Source organism: Athalia rosae, chromosome 2 (genome assembly GCF_917208135.1).
Source record: "Athalia rosae chromosome 2, iyAthRosa1.1, whole genome shotgun sequence".
NCBI lineage: Eukaryota > Metazoa > Arthropoda > Insecta > Hymenoptera > Athaliidae > Athalia > Athalia rosae.
Genome location: NC_064027.1, coordinates 20,768,058 through 20,791,718, shown reverse-complemented (window position 1 = coordinate 20,791,718; position 23,661 = coordinate 20,768,058). Strand labels below are relative to the sequence as shown.

At 28.0% G+C, this 23,661-nt stretch overlaps 1 protein-coding gene across 20 annotated transcripts in view; it reads right to left on the bottom strand.

Moving 5' to 3' along the window:
* LOC105689356 (longitudinals lacking protein, isoforms A/B/D/L) overlaps positions 1-23,661 on the bottom strand; it is an 84,155-nt gene that overhangs the window by 17,837 nt on the left and 42,657 nt on the right. Inside the window, exon 7 of one of the 20 annotated variants that reach the window (XM_020854325.2) lies at positions 6,219-11,270. The exons of 14 other annotated variants lie outside the window; for them this stretch is intronic. In XM_020854325.2, the coding sequence (XP_020709984.1) occupies positions 10,945-11,270 (326 nt within the window). In that variant the 3' untranslated portion in view covers positions 6,219-10,944. Of the gene's footprint in view, positions 1-6,218; positions 11,271-12,290; positions 13,591-13,824; positions 14,252-14,887; positions 17,371-18,089; positions 19,808-21,386; positions 21,669-23,661 lie in introns of those variants that run through there. 5 more of the 20 variants (XM_012406276.3, XM_020854331.2, XM_012406280.3 and 2 more) reach the window with 5 other exon arrangements.

The following is a 23,661-nucleotide window of genomic DNA, read 5'->3' as shown; positions in this document are numbered from 1 at the left end:
CTTCTCGCAATAATAATGAATTATTGTTTTTGATTAATTTTTTCATCGGGATAAACTATACATATATATATACTCTTACCGCATATTATATATACCATGTATATATATATTATATACTATATATAATTATTTAATGAAAAAATCTTTGGCACCAGAGTTTAAGCTCTTTTATAATTATACATTGATTTTTCGTTAGTTTTGTTTTTAACCTGTTCTCTTTGTTTGTTTGTTTCTTTTTTTTTCTCCTTTTTTTCGTTCTCATTATTGTTGTATGATATCGATGTGTCTGTGATTAATATGGGCTTTTAAATTTCTCTCATATTTTGAACTGAACGTACAGTGTGGACAACTGAACGATGGTGCTTTGCCACATTCGTACAACAAATGCCTTTTGAGAATATAAGCATTCTTGTAAGATTTACCACATCTCGAACAATTGTGACGACGATCGTGGGACGATGATATTGTTGTCAATGAACGATTGTTGTTTCTGTTAACGTGACGCGCCGGGCAATGTATTCTAGCTCTACGTTGAGGAGTCAATGGTGCTGGTATTGTACTATTGTCCGATGACGTTCGCGTTCTTCGCGTTCCATCCGTGTTCCAACCAAATGCAGCGAAAAATCCTGAAAAATAAAAACATTCATTCATTTGTTATTAGTTATTTCGTTGATGTTGTTGTTATTGTTTTTGTTATCGTTATTATTCCTTCGTTTTTCTATTTCTGTTTTTACGCTTGACTTTTTACATCGTATAAAACATGGGAAATCATGAATACATTATCTTTTATTAAAACATGACCTGTAGCATGCAGCTGTACATTCAAATGTTCTAGCAATTAATGTATAAAAAACGAGCAGAAAAAAAATGATATGGATAATGAATGCATATTTATTCAATAACGTCGATATATTTACTCTGTAAGTGTTTTAAACAATGAAAGATGACCGATGTTGTGTAGATATAATATTTTAGGTATGATTGGATACGTAATGACGACGAAAATTGAATCCAAACTTCAGCCGATGAACATCGCTATGAAATTATCCTCGCTCGTCGTATTTGGTTTGCGAGATCTTCAGGTCTTCGGGTGATGAAAATTCGTTCCAAGTGGCGCGCGGGGGTTCTGAAAAAGAAAAGCTCAAAAAAAATTCCGTTAGTTGATATTATTGCAGTGGTGTCGTACGACATAACTTGCTACGGACTATGGCTATTATCATTATTATTATCACTATACAGTTGTACTCGATAAGAAATTTGAAAAAAAAAAAAATGGAGAAACAAATTTATCGGTGAAAAACCAAAATCAAAACGACGTCATAATTTTTTTTTTATAATGCAAAGCGCGACCATTGCATGCCTTCCTATATACTTTATTTTCCTGGATATCGTATCATGTACAAGATGGTATTTTATTAATTTTATACCCTTAGGTTTCCTTACGAACGAGATAACTTCTTTTTTTTTTCGATTCTTTTTTGTGGTTACACAAGTTTTGTTGTTCTTGTTTTCTTTTCGTTTTAGAATTAACACAAATTCATCCAGAATGAATCTGTTCGATAATATTGTTGTAGTATAGTTAAAGTAGGAGTAATCATTGCGATGAGAAAAACATAATCACAATAAAAATAATACATTAAGAATAAAATAATGAAAAATATGCGAGTAAGCAATACGTATCGAATTCACAATCCAATTATCATATTACTTTTTTCTTTTTTTTTTTCTTTTTCTTTTTTTTTTTCTTTGCAAAATTGGATTGTTTTTTTTTTTTCAATAGCCTACATCAAAGTGAAAGCCAGGTTATTCGTACGTCTTCGATAATAATATCAATGACAATGACATTATTGGTAATGATAAATTTCAAATTCATAAGACCTATAACTTATACCACCATTGTGTGATAACGTGAGCTTACTGATCATTAGTTACGTTAATTATTGAATAAGAAAGATTCTAAGGATAAAATATATAAAAGCATAAAGATTATATATCAAAAAATTTAAATTAAAAGTAAAAAAATACGAAACGAGAATATAGAATAATGAATATCAAAGAAAAGTGAGATTATAAGAAAACAGATAATCATAATAGGTGTAATTCGTTGGCAAATACATGGCGGAAAAAAAATATTAAGATTATTATACAATTAGTATAATTACACATATATATAAATTGTTATCAATTTAATTTCATTTTATCTTGTGTTCAATCCGAACTTACTGTTGCCACATATGTACTATAATTATGTGTAGGTATATCATACCGTAGTGTATATAATAATCATATACCACATCCTACACATCCATCGATTTATCTCATTATTTTTTGCACAATAATGATAATGTTAACAGTAATGATAATACTACTACTATTAATAATAATAATAATAATAACGATAATATTAATAATAATAAATTGTAAATATACGCGAAAATCATAATGTGTGTGTGTGTATATATGCACATGATTTTGAAAAAAAAATTAATTACGAAACCAGTCATCACAGAATTTACCATCTTTATAACACAAATTCAGTAAAACGAATCAATTCCACGGAAGTATATTTTTCTTTTCTTTTCTCCTCTCTTTGTTTACTCACATAAGAAATCCGTTCTAAGAAAATAAATTTTGTTTCAATATTTTTGAAAAATTTATAATGGCATCAATTTATTGTTATAATTTCTTCTCCGTGCACAAACATATCATGGTATTGTATCGATTTAACGAAATCATTTCAACAGTAATAATAATGATAATAATAACAACAACAGTAATGATGGCAATGTATTCTTGAACTGCGTAAAAAGGAGGAATACATTGCTTGTAATGAATTGATTTTTTGAAAAACAAATTTTGCGAATACAAGAAAAAAAAAAAGCTACGAAAATCACGTTTCATTGCTAACATCGGATACTAAGAGTCGGATATTGACCTAATAAATTATAGATGATTGATAATTGACTATATCTTTTGCATCTATTGTGTTATACATAACCCAATTTTGGTGTATTGAGTTACAACCATACCTGTGGTATGTATAAATACCAAAGAAAAAAAAAAAAACGAAAAACAACAGTATATGTATGGCACACAGCTTGTCTACAAGTCATCCTAGAAATACATAATTTCTCTATATGTGTACATAAATATGTATAAATGGTCATAAAAAATTTCGTGTATAAAATGTATATAATTATGTAATGTGCTTATAATAATTTGTAAGAAGACTTTTCCCTGTCCCCCAGGTTTTTTTTTAAACATTGTTATTATTATTTTCGATATTAAGGAAAATTGTTTTTTTTTGTAAATATCTCCAGTTCTAACGATAAGTAATACACGAATATTATATTATCAAATATCAGAGAGCTATGAAAGTTGTTTTATCATCGATTTACAACAATAATACTTAATTATTCATTCATTTAGTTTATTGTTCTCTTATTATAATAGAAAAAATAATAATCCATTGTTCATAATAGAGCTAAACACATGATTCAGAAGATAGAAAGAAAAAAAAATAAAATTTAATGAATACGCATAGATGATAGGTTTATTCATACAAATATGTGTGGGGAAAGCTGTTTTTCTTTTTTCTTTTTTTTCATTGTTTAATTTTTTTTTTTCTCCATTTGTTTTATACATACACAATAAATAATGGAAACACAATACAAGAATCACATTCTGGTATTGTAGCTGGATCACAAAAAAAAAAATTAAAAAAAAAAAAAAATTGGAACTTAGCGGATATTGGCAGTATTATTATACAGTTACTATTGTAGTTATTATTATTATTATTATTAATAATTTTTTTTCGTTTCTTTCATGTTTTTTCGGTTCACTTTTTGTTTTTATTATTTTTTTTTTAAGGTTTATTTATTTTTTTTTTGTTGTAAATTATAATTACACATACATATAACATAGATTTACAAAATATCACTGGGTGTCTAAAAAAGTACGTATAATTATCGTAACGTTCACCAAGTATGGAACAGTGTACTGTGTGTGTAATTAATAAATGGTTAATTATTTAATAATATAAAATATTAAAAGATGAGAAGAAGAATAAAATAAAAACAACGATAATTTTGAATTAATCCGAATCTAATGAAGAAACAAAATGAATGTATACATGAAAAAATGGCAACAACGATTTCAGATATTACTAATTGAAAAGATACTTTCAATTCTTTTTTTTTTCAACTATCCCATACTTGATTTCCAACATTTTTCAATGTACAATTGAACTGTTTCACAATTATTAATAATAGGTTATATTGCGCCCAGCGCCTCATTGTTTTTTTTTTTCTAAATTTTTTTTCTCCCGTTTGTCTTTCTCTTTTACTTTTTTTTCAAATTTTTCTCTCATTCGCTTTCATTACGTTCAATCTAATAAAAATCTAACAAGTCGTACATAAAGGCACTTAACACAAGGCTTCCTTGATTCAGAAAATGTACTATTTCTTTATTTATTCATCCCTTTTTTTTTGCATTTCATGTTATTTTCATATCTTTAATCCTCGTTTCCAAATTTGCTCAAGAATAATAATTATAAACTGCCAAACAGCGTGTTCCTTACGCGAAGAAGTCACACTCGTGAAAATCTTTAAAAAAAATCAAGAGGCAATTCTTTTTTTTTTCCTCTTATCGTACAAAGGTTGTTCTTTTGCTATTCGTTTGTTTCTCTATCTTTCATACACATAGGTATGTATATTATATATACGTAATATACTATATAATGATGACTTGTGGTTTGGTAGGTATGCGTACGTGACATATATTTATTTCATAAACTATATGTAATTTCATTAATTGATAATTCACCGGACGTTCATTGTTATTATTATTTTTTATTCTGTTATTCGGTCTCGTTTCTTTTTTCCTTTACCTTCATTATTCCGACAGAACGACGGTTTCTAAAAACTTGAGACAATACATATATATATATATATATATTGCTTGTGTATTAGAATTATCAAATATTTTTCATGTGATTGCATGTACATGTAATTTTATAGTACGTTTTTCTTTTTTTTTCATCTTCTTCGCTCTGTCATTTCGTAGAAACGAAACGTCAAATTTATTCCTGCAGCCAAACCACTATGTCTATATTATTAAATTATATTTAACATTATTTTGTTGATTATCAAGAAAACCAATGATAATTTTGATTTTTGAATTTTTATTCTCATCTTCTTGGTTTTTCTTCATTCTACCGTCAAACATAACGCAAGTGTGGCTGAACTGTTTCTTTTCTACCTTTTTTTGTTCAATTATTTTATTCGACGTCAATTCGTTTATTCATATGTATAGTCATATATATGTACATATATATATATATATATATATATTTTATTTTTTATCTTTTGTTGGTTTTAAGTAAATTTGCAAAATATTTTTCTAAATAGTGAAAATTCATTTTTCATGATAATTAAATAATTGATTTTCTTTCTATCCAAATTATGTACCGTTATTATTATTATTATTGTTATTTTTATAATTAATATTGTTATAATTATTTTTATTATTATTACATTTAGTATATTATATTATACAAAAAATATAAAGCACTGTAGGTCATCTAAATACTTGGATGGCATATTGTAATATTATTATATTATATTCGAAGAGCATTAATCAAGAAAATTTAGCATCTAAATATCACGAGGTTTTAGATTGACGAAAAAAAAAGTTTATGTAAAATTTAAAAAAATGAAAGAACGAAAAAAAAACCTATTATATATCATAAAAATTATATATGTATATCATCGTAATGAAAAATAATTGCAATTCTCACTCTTCAGCCCTATCATATCGGTATAATATGTGGTTATGTGAATTTCATATGTATAGCGCGATGCAAATTTCTAGCTGTTGTCATAGGATATAATATAATTTTCTTTCCTTCTTTTTTTTATACAAAACTAACACAGCATGCGTGTACTGTGACAATTTATTATCACCTAAATTTTCAGTTATTTAAATTAATTCTTTTTCATTGTTATTTTTTTTCTTGTTCGAGTACCATTGCAACACATACGCTTCACATAAATTGCCTGAAGTTGAATTCATTTTGATATCAACATTTCATTTTGCTTTTTTTTTTTTGTCGTTTTTTGTGTTTTTTTTTTTTTTGAGTTAGATTCTCCCAATCCCTTCCAACACCTAACAAGATTTATCTTTATCAATAATCAATTAAAGAAACTTCTATTTCTTTCTTTTTCAATTTTCATATTATAAGCTTCGTTCGGACGATTGTTCTATTTTTTTTTTTTAATTTTTAATTTTTATTTATTTTTTTTTCATTCAGAATATTCACTTGATTTCTTTCTCTTTTACTGTTAATAATCCATTTTAGAAGCCCAATTATTATATGTATATACAAAAGCTTTAGGTATATATATGTAGTATATCATATTATTAAACCAATCGTAAAATATAGAAATAATATTTTTTGTTTTAGATTTTACAATCGTTTTGTTTTTAATTTGACTTTTTTTTTTGTTTTTTTTTTTTGTTATTTTTCTTTTTTTTCCTTCTTCAAAGTTTAGTATAATTTTATATAGTAAAGTAATATGGGTTCATCGTCGTATTCATATTATTATATATATTCTCTTTTTACCACATTGTTATTGTTTTTCATTTATTTCCCTATTCGTTAGATGAAAATTTTTTTCTTCTTTTAATTTTTCTTTTAGTTTTTTTTTTTTTTCGTTTTTCGTTTCCTAATCTAAATATAAACGAATGAATTGTTCATTTGATTATTTATTCGTATTGTTTTCCCCCAATTCTCTCATTATCCCGATTCGATACGATATATTAATAATAATATCTTATATTATTATAATACAATGATTAGTTCTTTTTTTCTGATTTAAAATTCTCTTTTTTCATTATTCTAATAATTTTTTTTCTTCACTTTTTCGAAGGCACATGTAGACAGAATTATTCATATCGTCAATGACAATCAATTATTTTAAGCAAGATTAAATGAAATTGAAACAATTTTAATAATAATAATAACAACAACAATATAGAGATAGTTCGTAATATTGAATCATTAAAGAAAACATATTCAATTGATACCCCCGATTTATCGATATTGTATATATTTCGTACATATATGTATATGTACATACAATGTACATACATATATAGAAACAATAGGCCACTTCGTACGCCTGACTAGCGTTATCTGAACGTTCGCGATGTACGGAGTGGCCAGTTTCCACATATTGTTCCTATATATACATATATATATACGTATGTTTATATGCAGGTATATACCCAATTAGCAAAATAGTATTGATTTTACATACATAATCTTTCGTTATAACATTGCAGCAAATATAATGTCAACAGAATATCATTATCATTATTATTATTATTGTTGTTGTTGTTATTATTATTATCATCAATTTTTTTTTTCATTCATTTTCGATAATTATCATGATCGGTCATGTGTTTTTAACGTATACCTAATAACGATAGATGGCCTAGAATGATTTTCGTTTTGTTATACTATGAGCTTACAACAGTATACATATATACATAAACATATATATATAGATAGTAGAAAATCTTATTATAATATCATCTAAATATTTATAACTATATAGTGCACCGAATATTATTTCATAATATAATTCATTGATTAGGAAGAGCTATCTCATTATACACCTAAGTTTTGCTTGGCAAAGCTTATTCTTTTCTTTTTTCATCTCATCCTGGTTATTTTTTAAATTTTATGCGTTTTAGAAGCAGAAAAAAAAAAATTTTTTAAATTGAAAAAAAAAAAAAAAATTAAAAAACTTTTCCAATTCCTCTTCCTCTTAGTTGATTTTTTTTCGAATTTCTATACTCTGAAAATTGTTTAACATTTTGGGCACAATAAAAATAATCGGTCAAAAACAAAAAAAAACCCTATGTACGATATATGTAAATATACATAACTATTCATATGTATTTATATGTTATGTTTTAAAGAAAGATATATATAATTGAAATTGGCACAGCAGAAGGGATCTTCGAATACTTAATCACTAAATGAAAATGAAAGAAGGAATGAAAAAAAAAACCAGAAATGCGCAGAAAAAAAGAATTCAACGCTGTATAAAACGACCGTATCATATGTGATTGTGTATAAGTTTGTTCAAAGATTTATGAAAAATGGAAAGTGGGAAAAAAAGTGAAAAAAAAAGTGTTGTAATTATCTGTGCGCGTACTTTGCGAAAAAAAGAAAGAAATAAAAAAAACGGAATAAGAAGAAAAAATAAAAAAAATGAAAATAATAATAAATAAATATCAAAAATAAAACACACACATAACGTAATTCCTAGGTTTTTTTTGTTTTCCTTTTTTTTTTTTCTCTTTTTCTCTACTGTGCGGCGATCACTGCGATACTTGTATATAATTTAAATATATATATACGATAAGAAAAGCTTGTGAAAAAAAGTGCAACTCAAATTATAATCTAATTATTATTATATAATACCTACTTGACCGTAGAATCTAGTAATCTCTTTATTATTAGTGGCCATTATGATTATAGCAAGCGGGTAGTGACCCTTTTAATTTATTATAGCAAAGGCCTCGTAAGGCGATATCATGATTATCAATTATTATGATGGATTGTTATAATATTATTACTATTATTATTATTTTTATATATTAAAAAAAAAAAAAATTGTTTATCATTAATAATTAATAATAATAATATTATTATTATTATTAATATTTGAATCAATTTAGTTTCACGCGTGTAAACTATTATAAAGTATTTTTTATGAAAGATGAGAATATTGCCATTTATCTTTTCGTTTTGTTTTTTTTTTTCGTTTAACTTTCCGGAATTTTACGTATATGTATGTATTATATACATATACATATTGCGTATATATAGCTACTTATATATGATATCATTATTTATTATGTAATATTTGTATTTGTAAGCTGAGTTTAGATCACACGAGGAAAGAGTAAAATAATTTCTAAAAAATAAAAAGAATTAATCGTATCAATCAGCTAATCATACGATTTTTAATAATCAATCATTGGGATATGATATCGCAATTGTTATAGTACGTACAAAGAGCAAAAATAGAGAAAGAAAAAAGAAAGAAGAACGAAAAAAAGAAAAATATATATCGTCGGTGCAACGATCACATTCTTTCTTAGTTCAATAGACAAACTTTCAATAAACCTGATAAAGCATTCCACTCTGTGGCAATTATGTACGTACGTATATGACTCATTATTATTCTATAATATTGTTTATTCATTAATTCGTTTAATACGTCTTCTCTTTTTCTTTTTTCTTTTTTCTTTCGATCTCTCGTGCTTAGAATTTATCATATTATATTCGAGTGAACCTTATTATACACGTGCGTGATCAATGAATATTTGTTTAGTTTGTTTGTTTCCTTTTTCATAAGTATTGTCTACGTGTGGAAAATATTAAGGAGAATGTAGAAAAAAAAAAAATAAATAAAAAAATTATTAAAAAAAAGGAGTTTATAATTCTAGATAGTTGTTCATGGGGTGTGTTTGTCGTGGCATAGGAATATGGGACTTGCCAAATTTTAGCAGCAAGTATGGTTGTTCTATTATAATGAAAAGATTGAATTCAAGAAAAAATAAATCAACAAATTATACTTTTGATTGATTATTTTTTCTTGTTTCTTCTTTTTTTCTCACAAGAGATTGATTTTTAACTCATTTCACAGCCATACCCAACTTATGAGCTTTATAATATTGATCTTCATTGAACCTGATAATTATATACGGCGATAATACAAAATAATTAAATTATCGTAGGAAAAAGATGTAAAAAAAAGATGCTATTTATATAATATGTAAACTATTAAATGCATTGTATAATAGGAATCATTATTTGGGTATATGTAATCATTATGTATGCAATATACGTGATAGGCAGTATCGTAAATTGACGAGTCAAGTATATAGAATGTACGTATGAGTTGACGTTGGTTTGGTTTTGCTTGTTTGTTTGTTCTTTTTTCCCCTACTTCTGTATCTCTACATATGTGTACATTTATTAACATTAAAATATGTGTATGTATATGGAAATTGTAATCGCCGTTTATAATATATAGCTATATATCAGGTCAATATACAAAGGAATGAAATTTAAATGTCCCCAGTGAGCCACATACCCTCCACGAACGTATTATCTATTAAAAATATGGAACCAGTGTGACCAGAATGGTTGCTATGGAAGAGTTTCCGGCAAAACCGGAAAGGTCTTATTCTTGCTTGGAGCAACTCGGAATCGTTATTATTAGTATGGTAAAAAAAAAATTAGAAGAACAAACTGATGAATAATATTTAAAAAAAAGCTGTCATCATTATTGGTTGTGGATGATTATTGTATTTTTCTGTAAAATCTCTTCGTTGATTTTGATTGAGATTGACTGACTCTGTATGATTAAGCAAAAAAGTAGAAAAAAAATAATTATTAAAATCGTCTAATTAATAATATTAAAATTATCCCTATAAGTTAATAGTACGTTTAATACAGAGTTGCCCCTAGCGAGATTAACGTTTTCTCTTTTCAGTATTTCATCACCTCAATCAGCTGCAACAGCAACGTTTTATAATTGTTTAGTTAATTTTTTCCTTCTGTTTTTTTTTTTCTCTTTTTACTTTGTCTTTTATTCAAAATTTTTTTCTCATCTTATTACTCGTGATAAAATTTACGCACAAATATATCGGTGAACCATACTTGCGTAAGTAAATAATATAGTAGTAATAATCAGAATAAAATTGAACAGAGAGAAAAAAACTAAAAAAAAAAAATTGGTCTCAATCATTCAATTGGCTCGAAATGCCATTTCTATGGTTAAATTAGGAATGGGACAAGTTTACAAAGAATGATTAATCCAGAGGAATTTTTTTGATATTTCTCGTCTACTGACATTGTGATTAAACTAATTCCTGCTTGTAGATTTTTTCCTTGTGCATGCGTTCCATGTGACGTGCAATGTGCATCTTCTGCTTAGCACGATATACACAATGAGGACATTGAAATTGTGGTTCTTTACCACATTCCCATTTTTGATGATTGCGCAATGAACTTTTCAGTTTATATACCCTTCCACAAGCTGGGCAATTGAATCCACCTTCCGCATTCGCCGAACCAACACTAAATCTTTTGCTAAGACCAGCACCGGAACGCCACATAATTGATGGAACGCTCCAACGCTGCCACGCAGCTGCCCACTTTAGCCCTGTTATGCTCAAATCCTCAGCTGGAACAAATTTTTTGTTTTATTAGTCCAGATATTATAAACTAAAGCTTAATACTAAGCAATAATACATGAGATTATATTGTCACAGTGTTATACTATATGTATATTATAAGAGAACTAAGAATATTAATATGTTCTTATGTATGTAAATAAACCTGGAAAATGATGAGAAATATTTATATATATATGTAAGTATAAATTATTTACCTAATAATTTGTAAAAAGTACTAAATAAACAGCTGAAATCAATTGGATGAGCTATATTTTTTTACGATCCCCATTCAAGAGCAAACATAGTAAGTAGATAATTGGAAAGTAAGATAAACCAGCACCTGTAGGAGTTAAGTGTCTTGTTATGCAAAGCTGCGATAGGTCGTTGATCATGTCGAGCTTGATCTCCTCACCCTATACACTTACATATCTTTGTATATTATATTTCTTATTTATAGTAGTGTCAAAGTAAGCAGATACATTTCATTTAATTAAGAATATATAGATGTATTTCTTACATTTGAGCCCCAAGCAGGATTGAAGTAGCTAGCTATGAGTTGATATGAGCTGGTACTTCTGCATACTTCAAAACGAATGATAATAAAATTTGCTTATATGCAAATATTATAATATACACCATAAATCATATAATTGTATTCAAACAATTATTTGGCTAATTATAATTATTAAATTATTGTTCAACTTTCTTTCTTTCTATTATTATGTTTTTTTGAAAAATGCAGGATGAAACTATAATGTAGAAATATATATATTACAGAAAAGATAGTTAGTTGTTCATGCTACCCTCAGTTATCATGATAATGTTTCAAATAGCTTTCATTCAACGGTTTTCAAGGATCTGTAGACATTTTGAAAATGAAATATTCATTTTCATGACAACGGAGAGCATTCGGTAGTGTGAGATGAAGAGTTAAACATTTCGATAGAAAATCGAATTATGCAGCAATGATCGAGAACAATAAATAGGAAAATAACTTGACTCCGAATTTTTATCACACATTTGCTAAATAGGGATTTACATTTGTGTTTGGTTTATTTTTTATTATTATTATTATTAGTTAAAACACAGTTTGAATAGTAAGTAAATCAACAGTAATGAAAGGAATCATTTCATCCATTGATTCCGATACGAAAATAAAAATTTATAGATGGTGCGAGCTCTGAAAATTTATGGGACATCTCAATTAGGTCACATTTGTGTCAATGAGTAAAAAAAAAATTTTTTTCAAGCCGTATTCGAACGATTATGTTTAAATATATAGTTAAAAAGCGATAATCTTACTTATCATTAGGTATATAGTAAAAGGATAGAAAAATATGAAAGTTCTCTTATTCGTATTATTTATCGCTAAAACAAAACACAAAAAAATGGGAAGAATACTCATTATCATTGATAGAAAAATCACCATATATCTACGGTATGGTGAATCTTAAAGAAGAATTAATTTACTCTTCATTAGATAATTTGTAAGGCACGAACATTATGTTATCGAAGGGTAAACACATACCGCATTAAATATCAATTACTCATTCCGACGTTGCTTACATGCGTAAATTATTAATCATATTATAATTATCGGTGTTGTGATTTTTGTTGTTATCTATCTAAAATTTGATGATAATCAATAGTGCACGTATTCGTACACATAAAATAACCATAAAAAAAGTCATGAGAAACAATTTGCAGATATGATGTCGTTTTTTTTTTTTTGTTAAATTCTAATATTTCATCGGCACTGATAAGCTATTAAGTCTTAGAGCGGTCTTATTTTCTAAATTCGTAAACTAATTACTCATACACGTATGCATGAAGAGAAAAGAAATAAAATAGGATAATTATGGTTCGGGATTCAGTCAATTTCTAACTTAGGTACAGTATAGGCCATCAGATAGTCTTCCATGTCACCAATTTTGTCCATATGTTGTCTTCTTATATGTCTTAACCAATGTGCTTTACGTTTACACCTCTGTGAACAAAATGGACATTGGAATTGTGGCTCTTTGCCACATTCCCATTGAACATGACGTTGCAACGAATCTTTTCTCATGTAACATCTCCCGCATTTCGAACATGCAAATTGTCCTATTGCTCTTTTCGGACCGAAATTCGCCTTTGGAATCTTCAATTCTCCTCCTCCTCCTACTTCACTAACACCTCTACCTTCTTTTCGCAATTCTCCTTTTACAGGTGTTTCATTATTCCCTTGGTATTGACCAACGAGTGAACCATTATTGCTGTAGCAATTCTGCCACCATGATTTCCAAGATTGCATAGGTAAATCCGCCGTTTCATCGCAGGAATTGTAATCTGAAAAAGAAATACTGTTTTAGATGTGTTCCATTATACGATATTCCATTGGTTTTATTTTTGTAACATTATTCTCATCCCCCACCACATCTATCATATTATTATTATTCACATATTACTTTTATATTCCTTTACGAGAATATTTTATTCATTTATTCATCTATATTACTCCCGGTTATGAAAAAAGCAGACATGGGATAACGGTGAGGTTTACCCGAATAAAAAAACGTGTTAGTTTTGTTTCAGAATTTATTCAAGAGAGAGAAAAAAAAAGAAAAAAATACGTTCTCGTTTCAATGTGGAATACCAACCTTCTGATACAATTACAACGTAGATACAAAATGAAATTATTTTACATTTTTCGTTTTCAAATAAATGATCATCACGAAGTGTTCTTTTCTTTTCTTTTTCTTTCTCTACAATCTGAGGAAATTATTTTGATCAAATGCACTTGTTTCGGGATGTTGACTCGATATATGCCTAAGTACATTTGCCTTATGGTGTGATTTATACACACACAATCCACAGCTAAATTTTTTTTGCATTCCACATATACTTTTGTGATTCCAACACGATTTCGATGATTTGTAGTATTTCAGACACCTGTTACATTGGTATGGCGTCACTTTTGTACTATCGTATGGTCCCCACGACGAATCACCTGTAACAATAATAATAATTGAATAACTATTCAACGCATTATTACAAAAAAAAAAAGAAAAAAAAAGAAATGGTCCTTGCATCGTAAACAATGCTGGGGGTCTGGTTCAGGTATATGGAAAAAAAGAAGTGATCAATTTCTAATTATCAGACGAAGATTATGTTATTCAACTTCGTGTGTGATATAAAGAAAAAAAAGAATATAGAGAAATGGAACAATTTTTGTAACAATATGCCAATTATCGATGTTATTGTATTCGGATAACGCGATATTTGCGCATTCTATATGTCGCCTATCGATGTGTCTCTGAAGGTTTGTTTTCCTCACAGTTTTATAATTACATAAAACACAAATAAATTTTTGTTCTTGATTGCAGTCAACATTTTGATGGAATTTTAAAGCTCCTATTGTGCTGTATCTTTTTTCACACGAGCTACACTGCACTTCTGTTATATGGATTCCAATTCCTCCAAGGCCGATAATCTGAAATAAGTATATAATTTCATCTGTATTAACAACGTGAATAATCAATTGTTATAAATCATTCATAGAATCACAATATTATTTTTTCTTAACACAATGTTATTACAAATATATTTTTATCGATCAATAAATAAAAACTTTTCGAAAAAAATGTTAAAAAAAATATTACGTTTATACATTTATTTATTACATACTTAGATTCGTCTAACGTCATAACTAACAACATATTTAACTCTCTTCTTTTTCAGTATGTTATTCAAGGAAATAAACATAATTGCTAGTAGATTATTTGTTCATGTATCCTTTTTTTCGATCATTATTATTAATTTGTTTATTTTATATAATATATGAGTTCGAGAATAAATTAAAAAGAAAATACAAGACTTAATTCATAAGTCAATTCACTGATTATTAATAATTAGCGATTACTATCGATCATGATGACAAATTTTTATTTCTATTTGATCCATAATTGTTGTCACTATGTTTTTTCCCCTCACTATTCAACATAAACCTTAAAAGTGGTATGACCTAACTATACATGTATCTTAAGAACATGTAATAGTCATGATGATATTAATAATGATACCAAAAAGAATTATGTAATAATAATAATAAGATTAATAATAATTATAATAATACTAATGATTGCGACGACGTTATTTTAATACAATTTTATTCTGAAATACTTCGAAATGCATTTTATGAATGAGCTATTGATGATTTTCAACTTTAGAAAAATTTTTTTTTGATACTAATTCACAACTGTATTATTTTTAAGATATATATGTGTTTATGCATATATGTATATGTATATGGATATTAGAGTGGCCTTGAAATTGTGATTTCGAAAGTTTTTTAGATCAATCTCTTAAACGGTTTCAATTACGGAGAAAAATTCCCCTAAAATTTGACCTTTTAAATCTATCGAAGACACATGTGACACAATTTTTTTTCGTAATAAAAAAAAAAATCCTCAACAATTTTTTCGGATTTGTATCTACTTGAAGAAAATTGTAAGCGCTCTGTATCGATATCTTGGATCAGTAAATCTCTGGAACTAATGATACTTTGTATGATTTTAATATTCAATAAATGCTATACATAGATGAATTGAATACTATTCAATGTAGTAGTTTTGTGTAAATCTCAAAAAAAAATTTAATTCATACATAGCATCTATCGAATGTTAAAATCGGGCGACACATGATTGGTTGCACATACAATAATTTAGCGATCTGAAATATTGATTTAGAGCATTATAAATTTCCTCCAAGTAGATAGAAAGCTGAAAAAAATTTCCTAATTATTTTTCAAAATCGTTAAGAAAAATGTGCGGCACGTTTTCTCGTTGGAAATGAAAGTTCAGATTTCAGGAGAATTATTTTCCGTAATTGGAACCGTTTGAGAGATCAGTATAAAAAATTACCAAAATAACCATTTTGAAGACCACTTTACTGTATATGCACAAATATATATCTGTGTTCCTACTTTCTCTACAACTACGACTTTACATATTTACTTAATTTTCATTCCAAAAGGCCTGTTGTAAAAAACCAAAACAATAAAAAATTGAAAGAGAAAATTGAGATATAAAAATTAATTGTTCGTACAGACAAAATTAAAATGAATGAACACACAGTATGTATAAATAAATCCTATTCTTTGTCAAATCAATAGGGTATCATCAGTTCTTGAAAATGATTATTGTACGCACATCAAAAATTAAAATTACAATAATAACGATTGTAATAAAATAATAGTGATAGAAGTGGTAGTAATGGTAGAACTGCTAGAGTAGTGTATTAGTAGCAGTGGTAGTGGTAGTAATGATAATAATAATAGCCAATATCCTCTCATAAGAACTTCGACTCTATTTTATTCGTTCGATAATTGGTTGTACCTTGGCCGTAAATTTGACTCGGGTTCGGTGACAGTTGATGTTGATCTGTCAGTTGTCATGACACAGCATTTTGTCAGTTTACCTGATGACCTGAATATCTCAGGAGATGATAAAAAATGGAAATTAAAAAAAAATGACGAAAGTCAACGACAAAACAATTTGGTAAAAAATTATGTATAAAAGGATTTATACTTCTGAGGGACACTCTACCTAATTGAATGTAAAACAATTAATCTTAAGAATATTTCATGTATAGGTATTACGGTACAGTTGACTGTTTCAGCGCGCTGCAGCGCGATAAAAAATAGACGCGCGCCGGGGGCGCGCTAGTTTTCCTAATTTGTTTAAATTATGTACATGTGGTGGAATTTTTTTTCATGTTCCACGAGTTTGTCGCGTCTGTAAAATTTTTTTGGACAAAGTAGACAATGGTGTTTAGGTTCTTCTATGTGTAATTTCATGTGCGCGACCAAATTATGTTTGTATTTGAACCACCCTTGGCATATCGGACATTGATATTTTGGCGCTTTACCACATTCAACTCTTAAGTGACGTTTTAAACACGAACTACGCATGTAGAACCGATTACAATTTGGACATTTGTAAGTTGATTGGCCACGAGCTGTTCTCACTGGTTGAAATATATTCTGGGCGATTTTCAAGGTCGATGATACTGGGGCACTAAACGATTCATTCCTGAGCAATGATCCCATCATTTTTTGATTCCAGAAACCTGAAATAAAAAAAAAAAATGGATGAAATATATGTTCTTTATTATTTTTGTTAATATATATCCACTTATACGGAACAGTTGTTATATGTATTGAAAAGTTCAGGGACACATTTATGTATATAGATGATATATACATAGTTATGTATTTGAATGTATACGTGTAGACGCACAGTGACATACGAAATTCTACAAAATTTTCATTCATCATGATTTTCAGAATACCATCGCTACAATATGAATAATATTATTTCCATACTTCATTATCATTACCATTGTTATTAACTATTATTTTAAATTTTAGACAATAATAACGTTCACATAATATACGGTAAGTGAAAAAAAAAAAAAAATTTATAAAAAAATGAGGTAAACCAAGAACATGCAATGCGTGGGATCATACAAAAAAAGACAAACATTAATTAATTAATACACAAATATATAACGACCAAGCAGAGCTTCATTATTTTGTCCTAAAATCCTGCTCATCTAATGGACAGGGTATCGCCAATCTTTGGAGATTCCTCTTCTGTTTCGTCATCTCCTTCATTTTCTGATTTTTCTTCGCAATCGGAATATGTGCCTCTTTACAATTATTGTATAGCTGAAATAAGCAATCTTTTGATAAATTAATGACAATTATTTTTCATCTATATGAATCAATCCACATATTATACTACTTATCGCAAGGGCATTAAGAATGCAAGAAAGAAAGCAGTGAATTATCTTCCATTAAATCATGTTTTTTTTTGTCAGGTATAAACTTGTACAACAATTAACTTTTTCACCATATTTAGAAAAACGAAGAATTTAATTTTGCCTTAACATATTAAAATGTAACGTCGTATGCCTGGTACACATATCTTTTCATTTCGTAGAAAAAAAAACAGGCAAAAAATGATTTCATAAATAATACAAAACATACTCATAAAAAAATTATTCATAAATTTAATTCGATGATAAATTTATTTTCCGCTGGCTATTTTATTGTAAATACTGAATGAAAAGAAAGAAAACAACTTTCCGAAATACCCATTCTTCTATTAATTCATTTACAATAAATTGATTGACTAATATGTATCTGGTAGTAGACTAAGGGGAAGAATGGGGGGGGGGGGGGGGGCGAGGCGAAAAAAAGAGAAAAAAAAAACAGCCTAGGTTTGGTAAAAAAAATTTATACCACTTCATCGATACTTAAGTAAATGTGAAATGTTAGATGATTCTGCTTAAATAATAACAAAGTGTACCAAAATTCCGAATTACAATAATAAAATTATCAATAAAATCGCTAATAATAATGAAGTAAGAAATTTACGCGAAAGAACAAAGAGGGGGAAAAAATGAAAAAATAAATTAAAATAACGTAGAATCGAATTAACAAAAAAAACCAAAAAAAAACATTTCAAGTGTCTACAACTATATGTAATGATACAATGGAATATAAGTAACAAGATTCGTCGAATGTCCCTCAATTTTGGACACGAAGTCAAATACTGATGTTTATAAAATACTGGATAATAAAAAGCGTCTTTAGGTGCCATATTATCCAAGGGAATGGAGAGAGATATGTTTGCATAATTAAATAAATTAAAAAAGAGACGAAAAAAAACTGTTATCGATTATTATGTATGCATGGATATAATTAGTAATAATTAATTATCTTGTCTCAAATGATTAATGTAGTATAAGATACAAGGTCTTAAATTAGCTATTTTTACCTTCGTATTAATTTTTTTTACTACCATTATTACTATTACTATTATTACTATTATTATTATTATCGATGGAAACCCGTAAGTTTTTGGAATGAGAAAAATGATTATCTTAATTGTATTTTGTTTTTCACCTTGAAATATTATAAGAGAAATATACAGGCGGATTGTTTAATGATAATTGAATTAGAAACATGATTTGTTTGTGTAAAAAATTTGAACAAAAATCAAAGAAATTGAAAAAAAATAATAATTAGAACACGACAAGCAACAAACAAAATGGGAAATAAGAAAATATTAATTTTCTATCTAAACCGTTTCGTTCAGAGTAAATTTCGAATGATGCCGTTTAAAATGAACCGTTAAATTTCCACGTTGACGAGCTTTGTATGGACACTCAGGACATTGAAATGCCGGTGGTTTTCCACCGCACTCGACCATTTCATGTCTACGCATTGTACTCTTCCAACGATAGCCTTTTCCGCAAAATCTGCACCTGAATTTTCTTTGCTGTTCGTGCGGTACACCCATGTAAACAACACTTAGATCCCTTGGTTGCGGTAGCACTTCGAATGAATCAGGAAAAACTACTTCTCTCGAACGATCATTATTTGAATTATTATAATTTGAACTTTCGTAGCTGTCTCTACTTCTTTCACGAGTAACAGGGTTTATCTTCATCGATTGTTTGTAATCAGAACGTAACAATGACAACAGAGCTCCCATACCTGTAACAAAATGAACCAAAAAGAAAAAGAAATTAAAATAACTAAACAATTAAAACATACATAATTAAAATAATACAATAATAATGATAAAGATAAGGATAGTAATATTGATGATAATAATAATAACAATAACAATAATGATAATAATAATATTGTTATATGAATTAATTAACCCGTAACCACCAACACAAACGATTTAGCCAATAACCCAAAAGATTCCCAAATTATAAATTCTGTATACATATACATACATATACATTTTTCTTGGTTTTATACATATGTATACATACACCTGAGCGTAACAATTCCTTGTATCATTTTTTTGCTATTTACAAATACAATATATGTATAGTACAATCAATAAATTGTATATTTTCATTTCATCTATTTCTTTATTTTTTTCTTCGATAGAGTCAAGAGCTTTCAATCGTCAATTTATTCCATTCGATAATTTACTTTTTTCTGTGATTACCAATTGAAAATAATTTATTGAACCGATAAATGATATACATAGCTTTCAAGTTTTTTCTAATGTATTGAAATAAAAAAATGTGATATTATGACCTATTCAAACTTATGTTTATCTCACAACATGAGAAAACGCGGATAAAAAAAGACGAAAAAAAACAACCCCAATTCATATTCCGAGTGCATCCCGTATGTGAAGAACGAGTTTCGTTTAATTCGGTATTTTTTTTGAACACATTGGGTAAACGACTGGTTTACTCCGTCCACATTTATATCGTAGATGAAGATTTTAAGAACTTTTGTATTTCTAAGTTCTGTCGCAGTTTTTACATGGATACTTTATCATCTTAAAACGTCCAGTTCCGCTAGAAATCATATTATGAGATCCTGTAACAGAAAATTTAAAATAAATTTCTTCGTGATAATAAATGAAACGAGAACATTATTGTTACATTCGTCTGCTGATCGATAAAATGTACACAGCAAATGCAATACCAATTTATTGCAAAGAGGATTCAACTGTTGAGGTAATTCAGCGATGATTTATTTTATTTCATATTCTTCGATTTTCTAGCTACTTTTTCTTTTTTTTTTCTCTTCTTTCGTCTATAGGTACATCGATTCCATGAAAAATCTTTTATTTGTGTAATTCGCCCATGTAATTTTGTATATTTACTCTATATTTGATTTTCAGATGATAAAATCGATAGGAGTACGTAGGCTGTTACCACATTCCTCATTCACGTGTGGCGGTGAAATAATGAAAAATTAACAATTTTTCAAAACAATAAGGACATCATAGTGAACCAATTCGACGACAGTCGTATCGTAGATGACGATTTAGGAAACTTATTGTACCAATTCAGTTTTGTCGTCTTATTACGTTCCAGGTTGCAGTGGATTGATTGCTTTTCGAGATTCTGTAACAAAATTTTCATTAAGAAATTTGTCAGGAAAAAAATCCAAAAATTAGTCATAACAACAATGATGATAATAATTCATTGTACTATTGAGGTATTACAACACGTTATTCACAAAAATAGGTATGGGTTTCATTGTTTAGGCTTATTTTCAATGATAGGATGAAAAGGTTGGGATTAATTATAGTGAGCCAATTGAAATTTCTTTTATTTGGTGCTCTTTTCTTTTCTTTTTTGCTATACATAAAATAAATCAGAAAATTCCTTGTGAAGCCTGTATAGGTGATTTCTGATATTTTCTTTTCGTTTAGTCCTGAATTCACAGAATTGGCAAAAGTACGTGGGTGCTTTACCACATTCCTTATTTATGTGACGATAAAATGATGACGAATGACTATATTGTCTTGAACATCTCTTGCACTGGAATGACTTTGCCAAATTTCCCTGCAGGAATCTCAGGCTATCGTTTTCACCTGAAACATATATCATCTGTTACACAGTGTTGGGAAAAATTAAAATCATTTTAATTATATCATAATTATCAAATTTCACATTTACTAAATAACAATTGACATATGGTTTCACTATTCAAACGCAACAAGATTATAAGTACGTAAATGGACGGTGAAAAAAAATCATAAAAAGATTGCCAATCCAAAAAATGAAATTATTATTATTATTATTATTTGGTTTTTCGTGATCGTCGTAGTTCTTTTTTTTGTTTATTTTGTTTACAAAAATATTACTCCATGAGGAAAACGATGTTATATTATCATCTGTTATTTCTTTCTCTATTTAACATGAAATATAAATTGTTTTTTTTTAGGACAAGAAAAAAAAATTCTTCATGTACATATGTACAATTGATGAATGTACAAATATATATGTCAATTATTGACGGTATATAACATTTTGTAGTGTATTTGTTTGATGAATTCTTCGTTGCCAGATGAAAGAAGAACCGGCCAACACTCGGGATTTTCCCTCACATGTCGGTGAAGCGATTTTTTCCATTTGTATGATTTCGAACAAGCGAAGCATGTGTTGTATCCTGAAAGAAAAAAATTTCCAATAATTTAATAATCATTACAATCAATAAATTCATTAAACTATTACGATTAGTAAGTAATAAATTTCATATGATAAAATAGACCAAATATTTAAATAAAAAAGTGCACAACAATTCAGGGTATGAAGAAAATTGAATTTGAAAGTTAAATTCAAACACTTATAGATCATAATAAATTATCAACGTCCACGTTACATGGTTATTTTTTTTTGTCTCTACCCTCTTCTTTCTCCATATATGTACATTGATTTTTGTTGCTGCTGTTGTTGCCAAAGTCAGAAATTTATTTAAAATAACAAATAATACGATAGAATTTATATATTAAATTATGCACTAACATCAGTCTTACCATCTGCATTTAATTGTATTACCATATTATTTATGATAACACAATAATCTTAGGTATTTTTTGTATATATTCATATATATTACACGTGTCGTTAGGAAGGTTAAAATGGTCTCACCCGGTCAAATTGATTTGAAATAATTTAGAGAAAATGTTCATTTAAAAAAAATTAAACCTTCTGCTCCCTTATTCTCATAAGCAAAGCATTGAAGTCTCGTAGTTCCTGATTTGGTTTTTACCGTTGGCCCAATTATCGGCTGAAAAATCTGTAACTCTCGGAAAATGTCAGCAGTAATGATACTTTCCAGTCGGATTCATTTCAAATCAGTCACCAACAATCCTTGACCAGTTCGATCACCCCGTCTTCTTCTTCATGGTGCGAAGAATTAAAAAAAAAAAAGGATTCCGAAAAACTTTATCTGAAGAGCTGAGCATCGAAGTTGCAATTGATTTAGTCATCACACATTTAATTCAAAATGCAATCACGCGTCATTAGTTACAAAACATACAATAACATAATATTTCCTCTTCACATAACTCACCATTTTGTGGGAAAAATTTACTATATCCTAAGATCCATTCCATTGAATTTTTCCAATATTTAGCTCTCCAAATAATGTTTTCCGACCTTTTCTTCTTCTTGCAATAGTGTGTAATTGGGCCAAGAGTCAAAATACAAATAAAAACTACGAACAATCAATTCTTCTTTTAAGAAAAAGAGCAGGGCCTTGTAGGGGTGGTTAAATATGGAGGGATTGTTTTTTTTTAAATATTCAGCATATACAAAAGATATTTGGCTTCGAAGGGTAAATGTAAAAGCATTGCTTATTTTCCATTTGGTGGATGATCAAGGTTATCTGAAAGTCAAGCCCAATTTTTCAAATGGAAACCTATATCTTTTTTTGACAGTTTTACAACCTACGGAAAAAAAAGCAAACAACTTTTGTTCGAACTTTTGTCCCGCTAGCCTCACATTGTTTTAGTTATTCAATTTTCTGTTTCTTTCATAGATTGCGAAACTGATAAAACAAACGATGGGTTTCCATTTGAA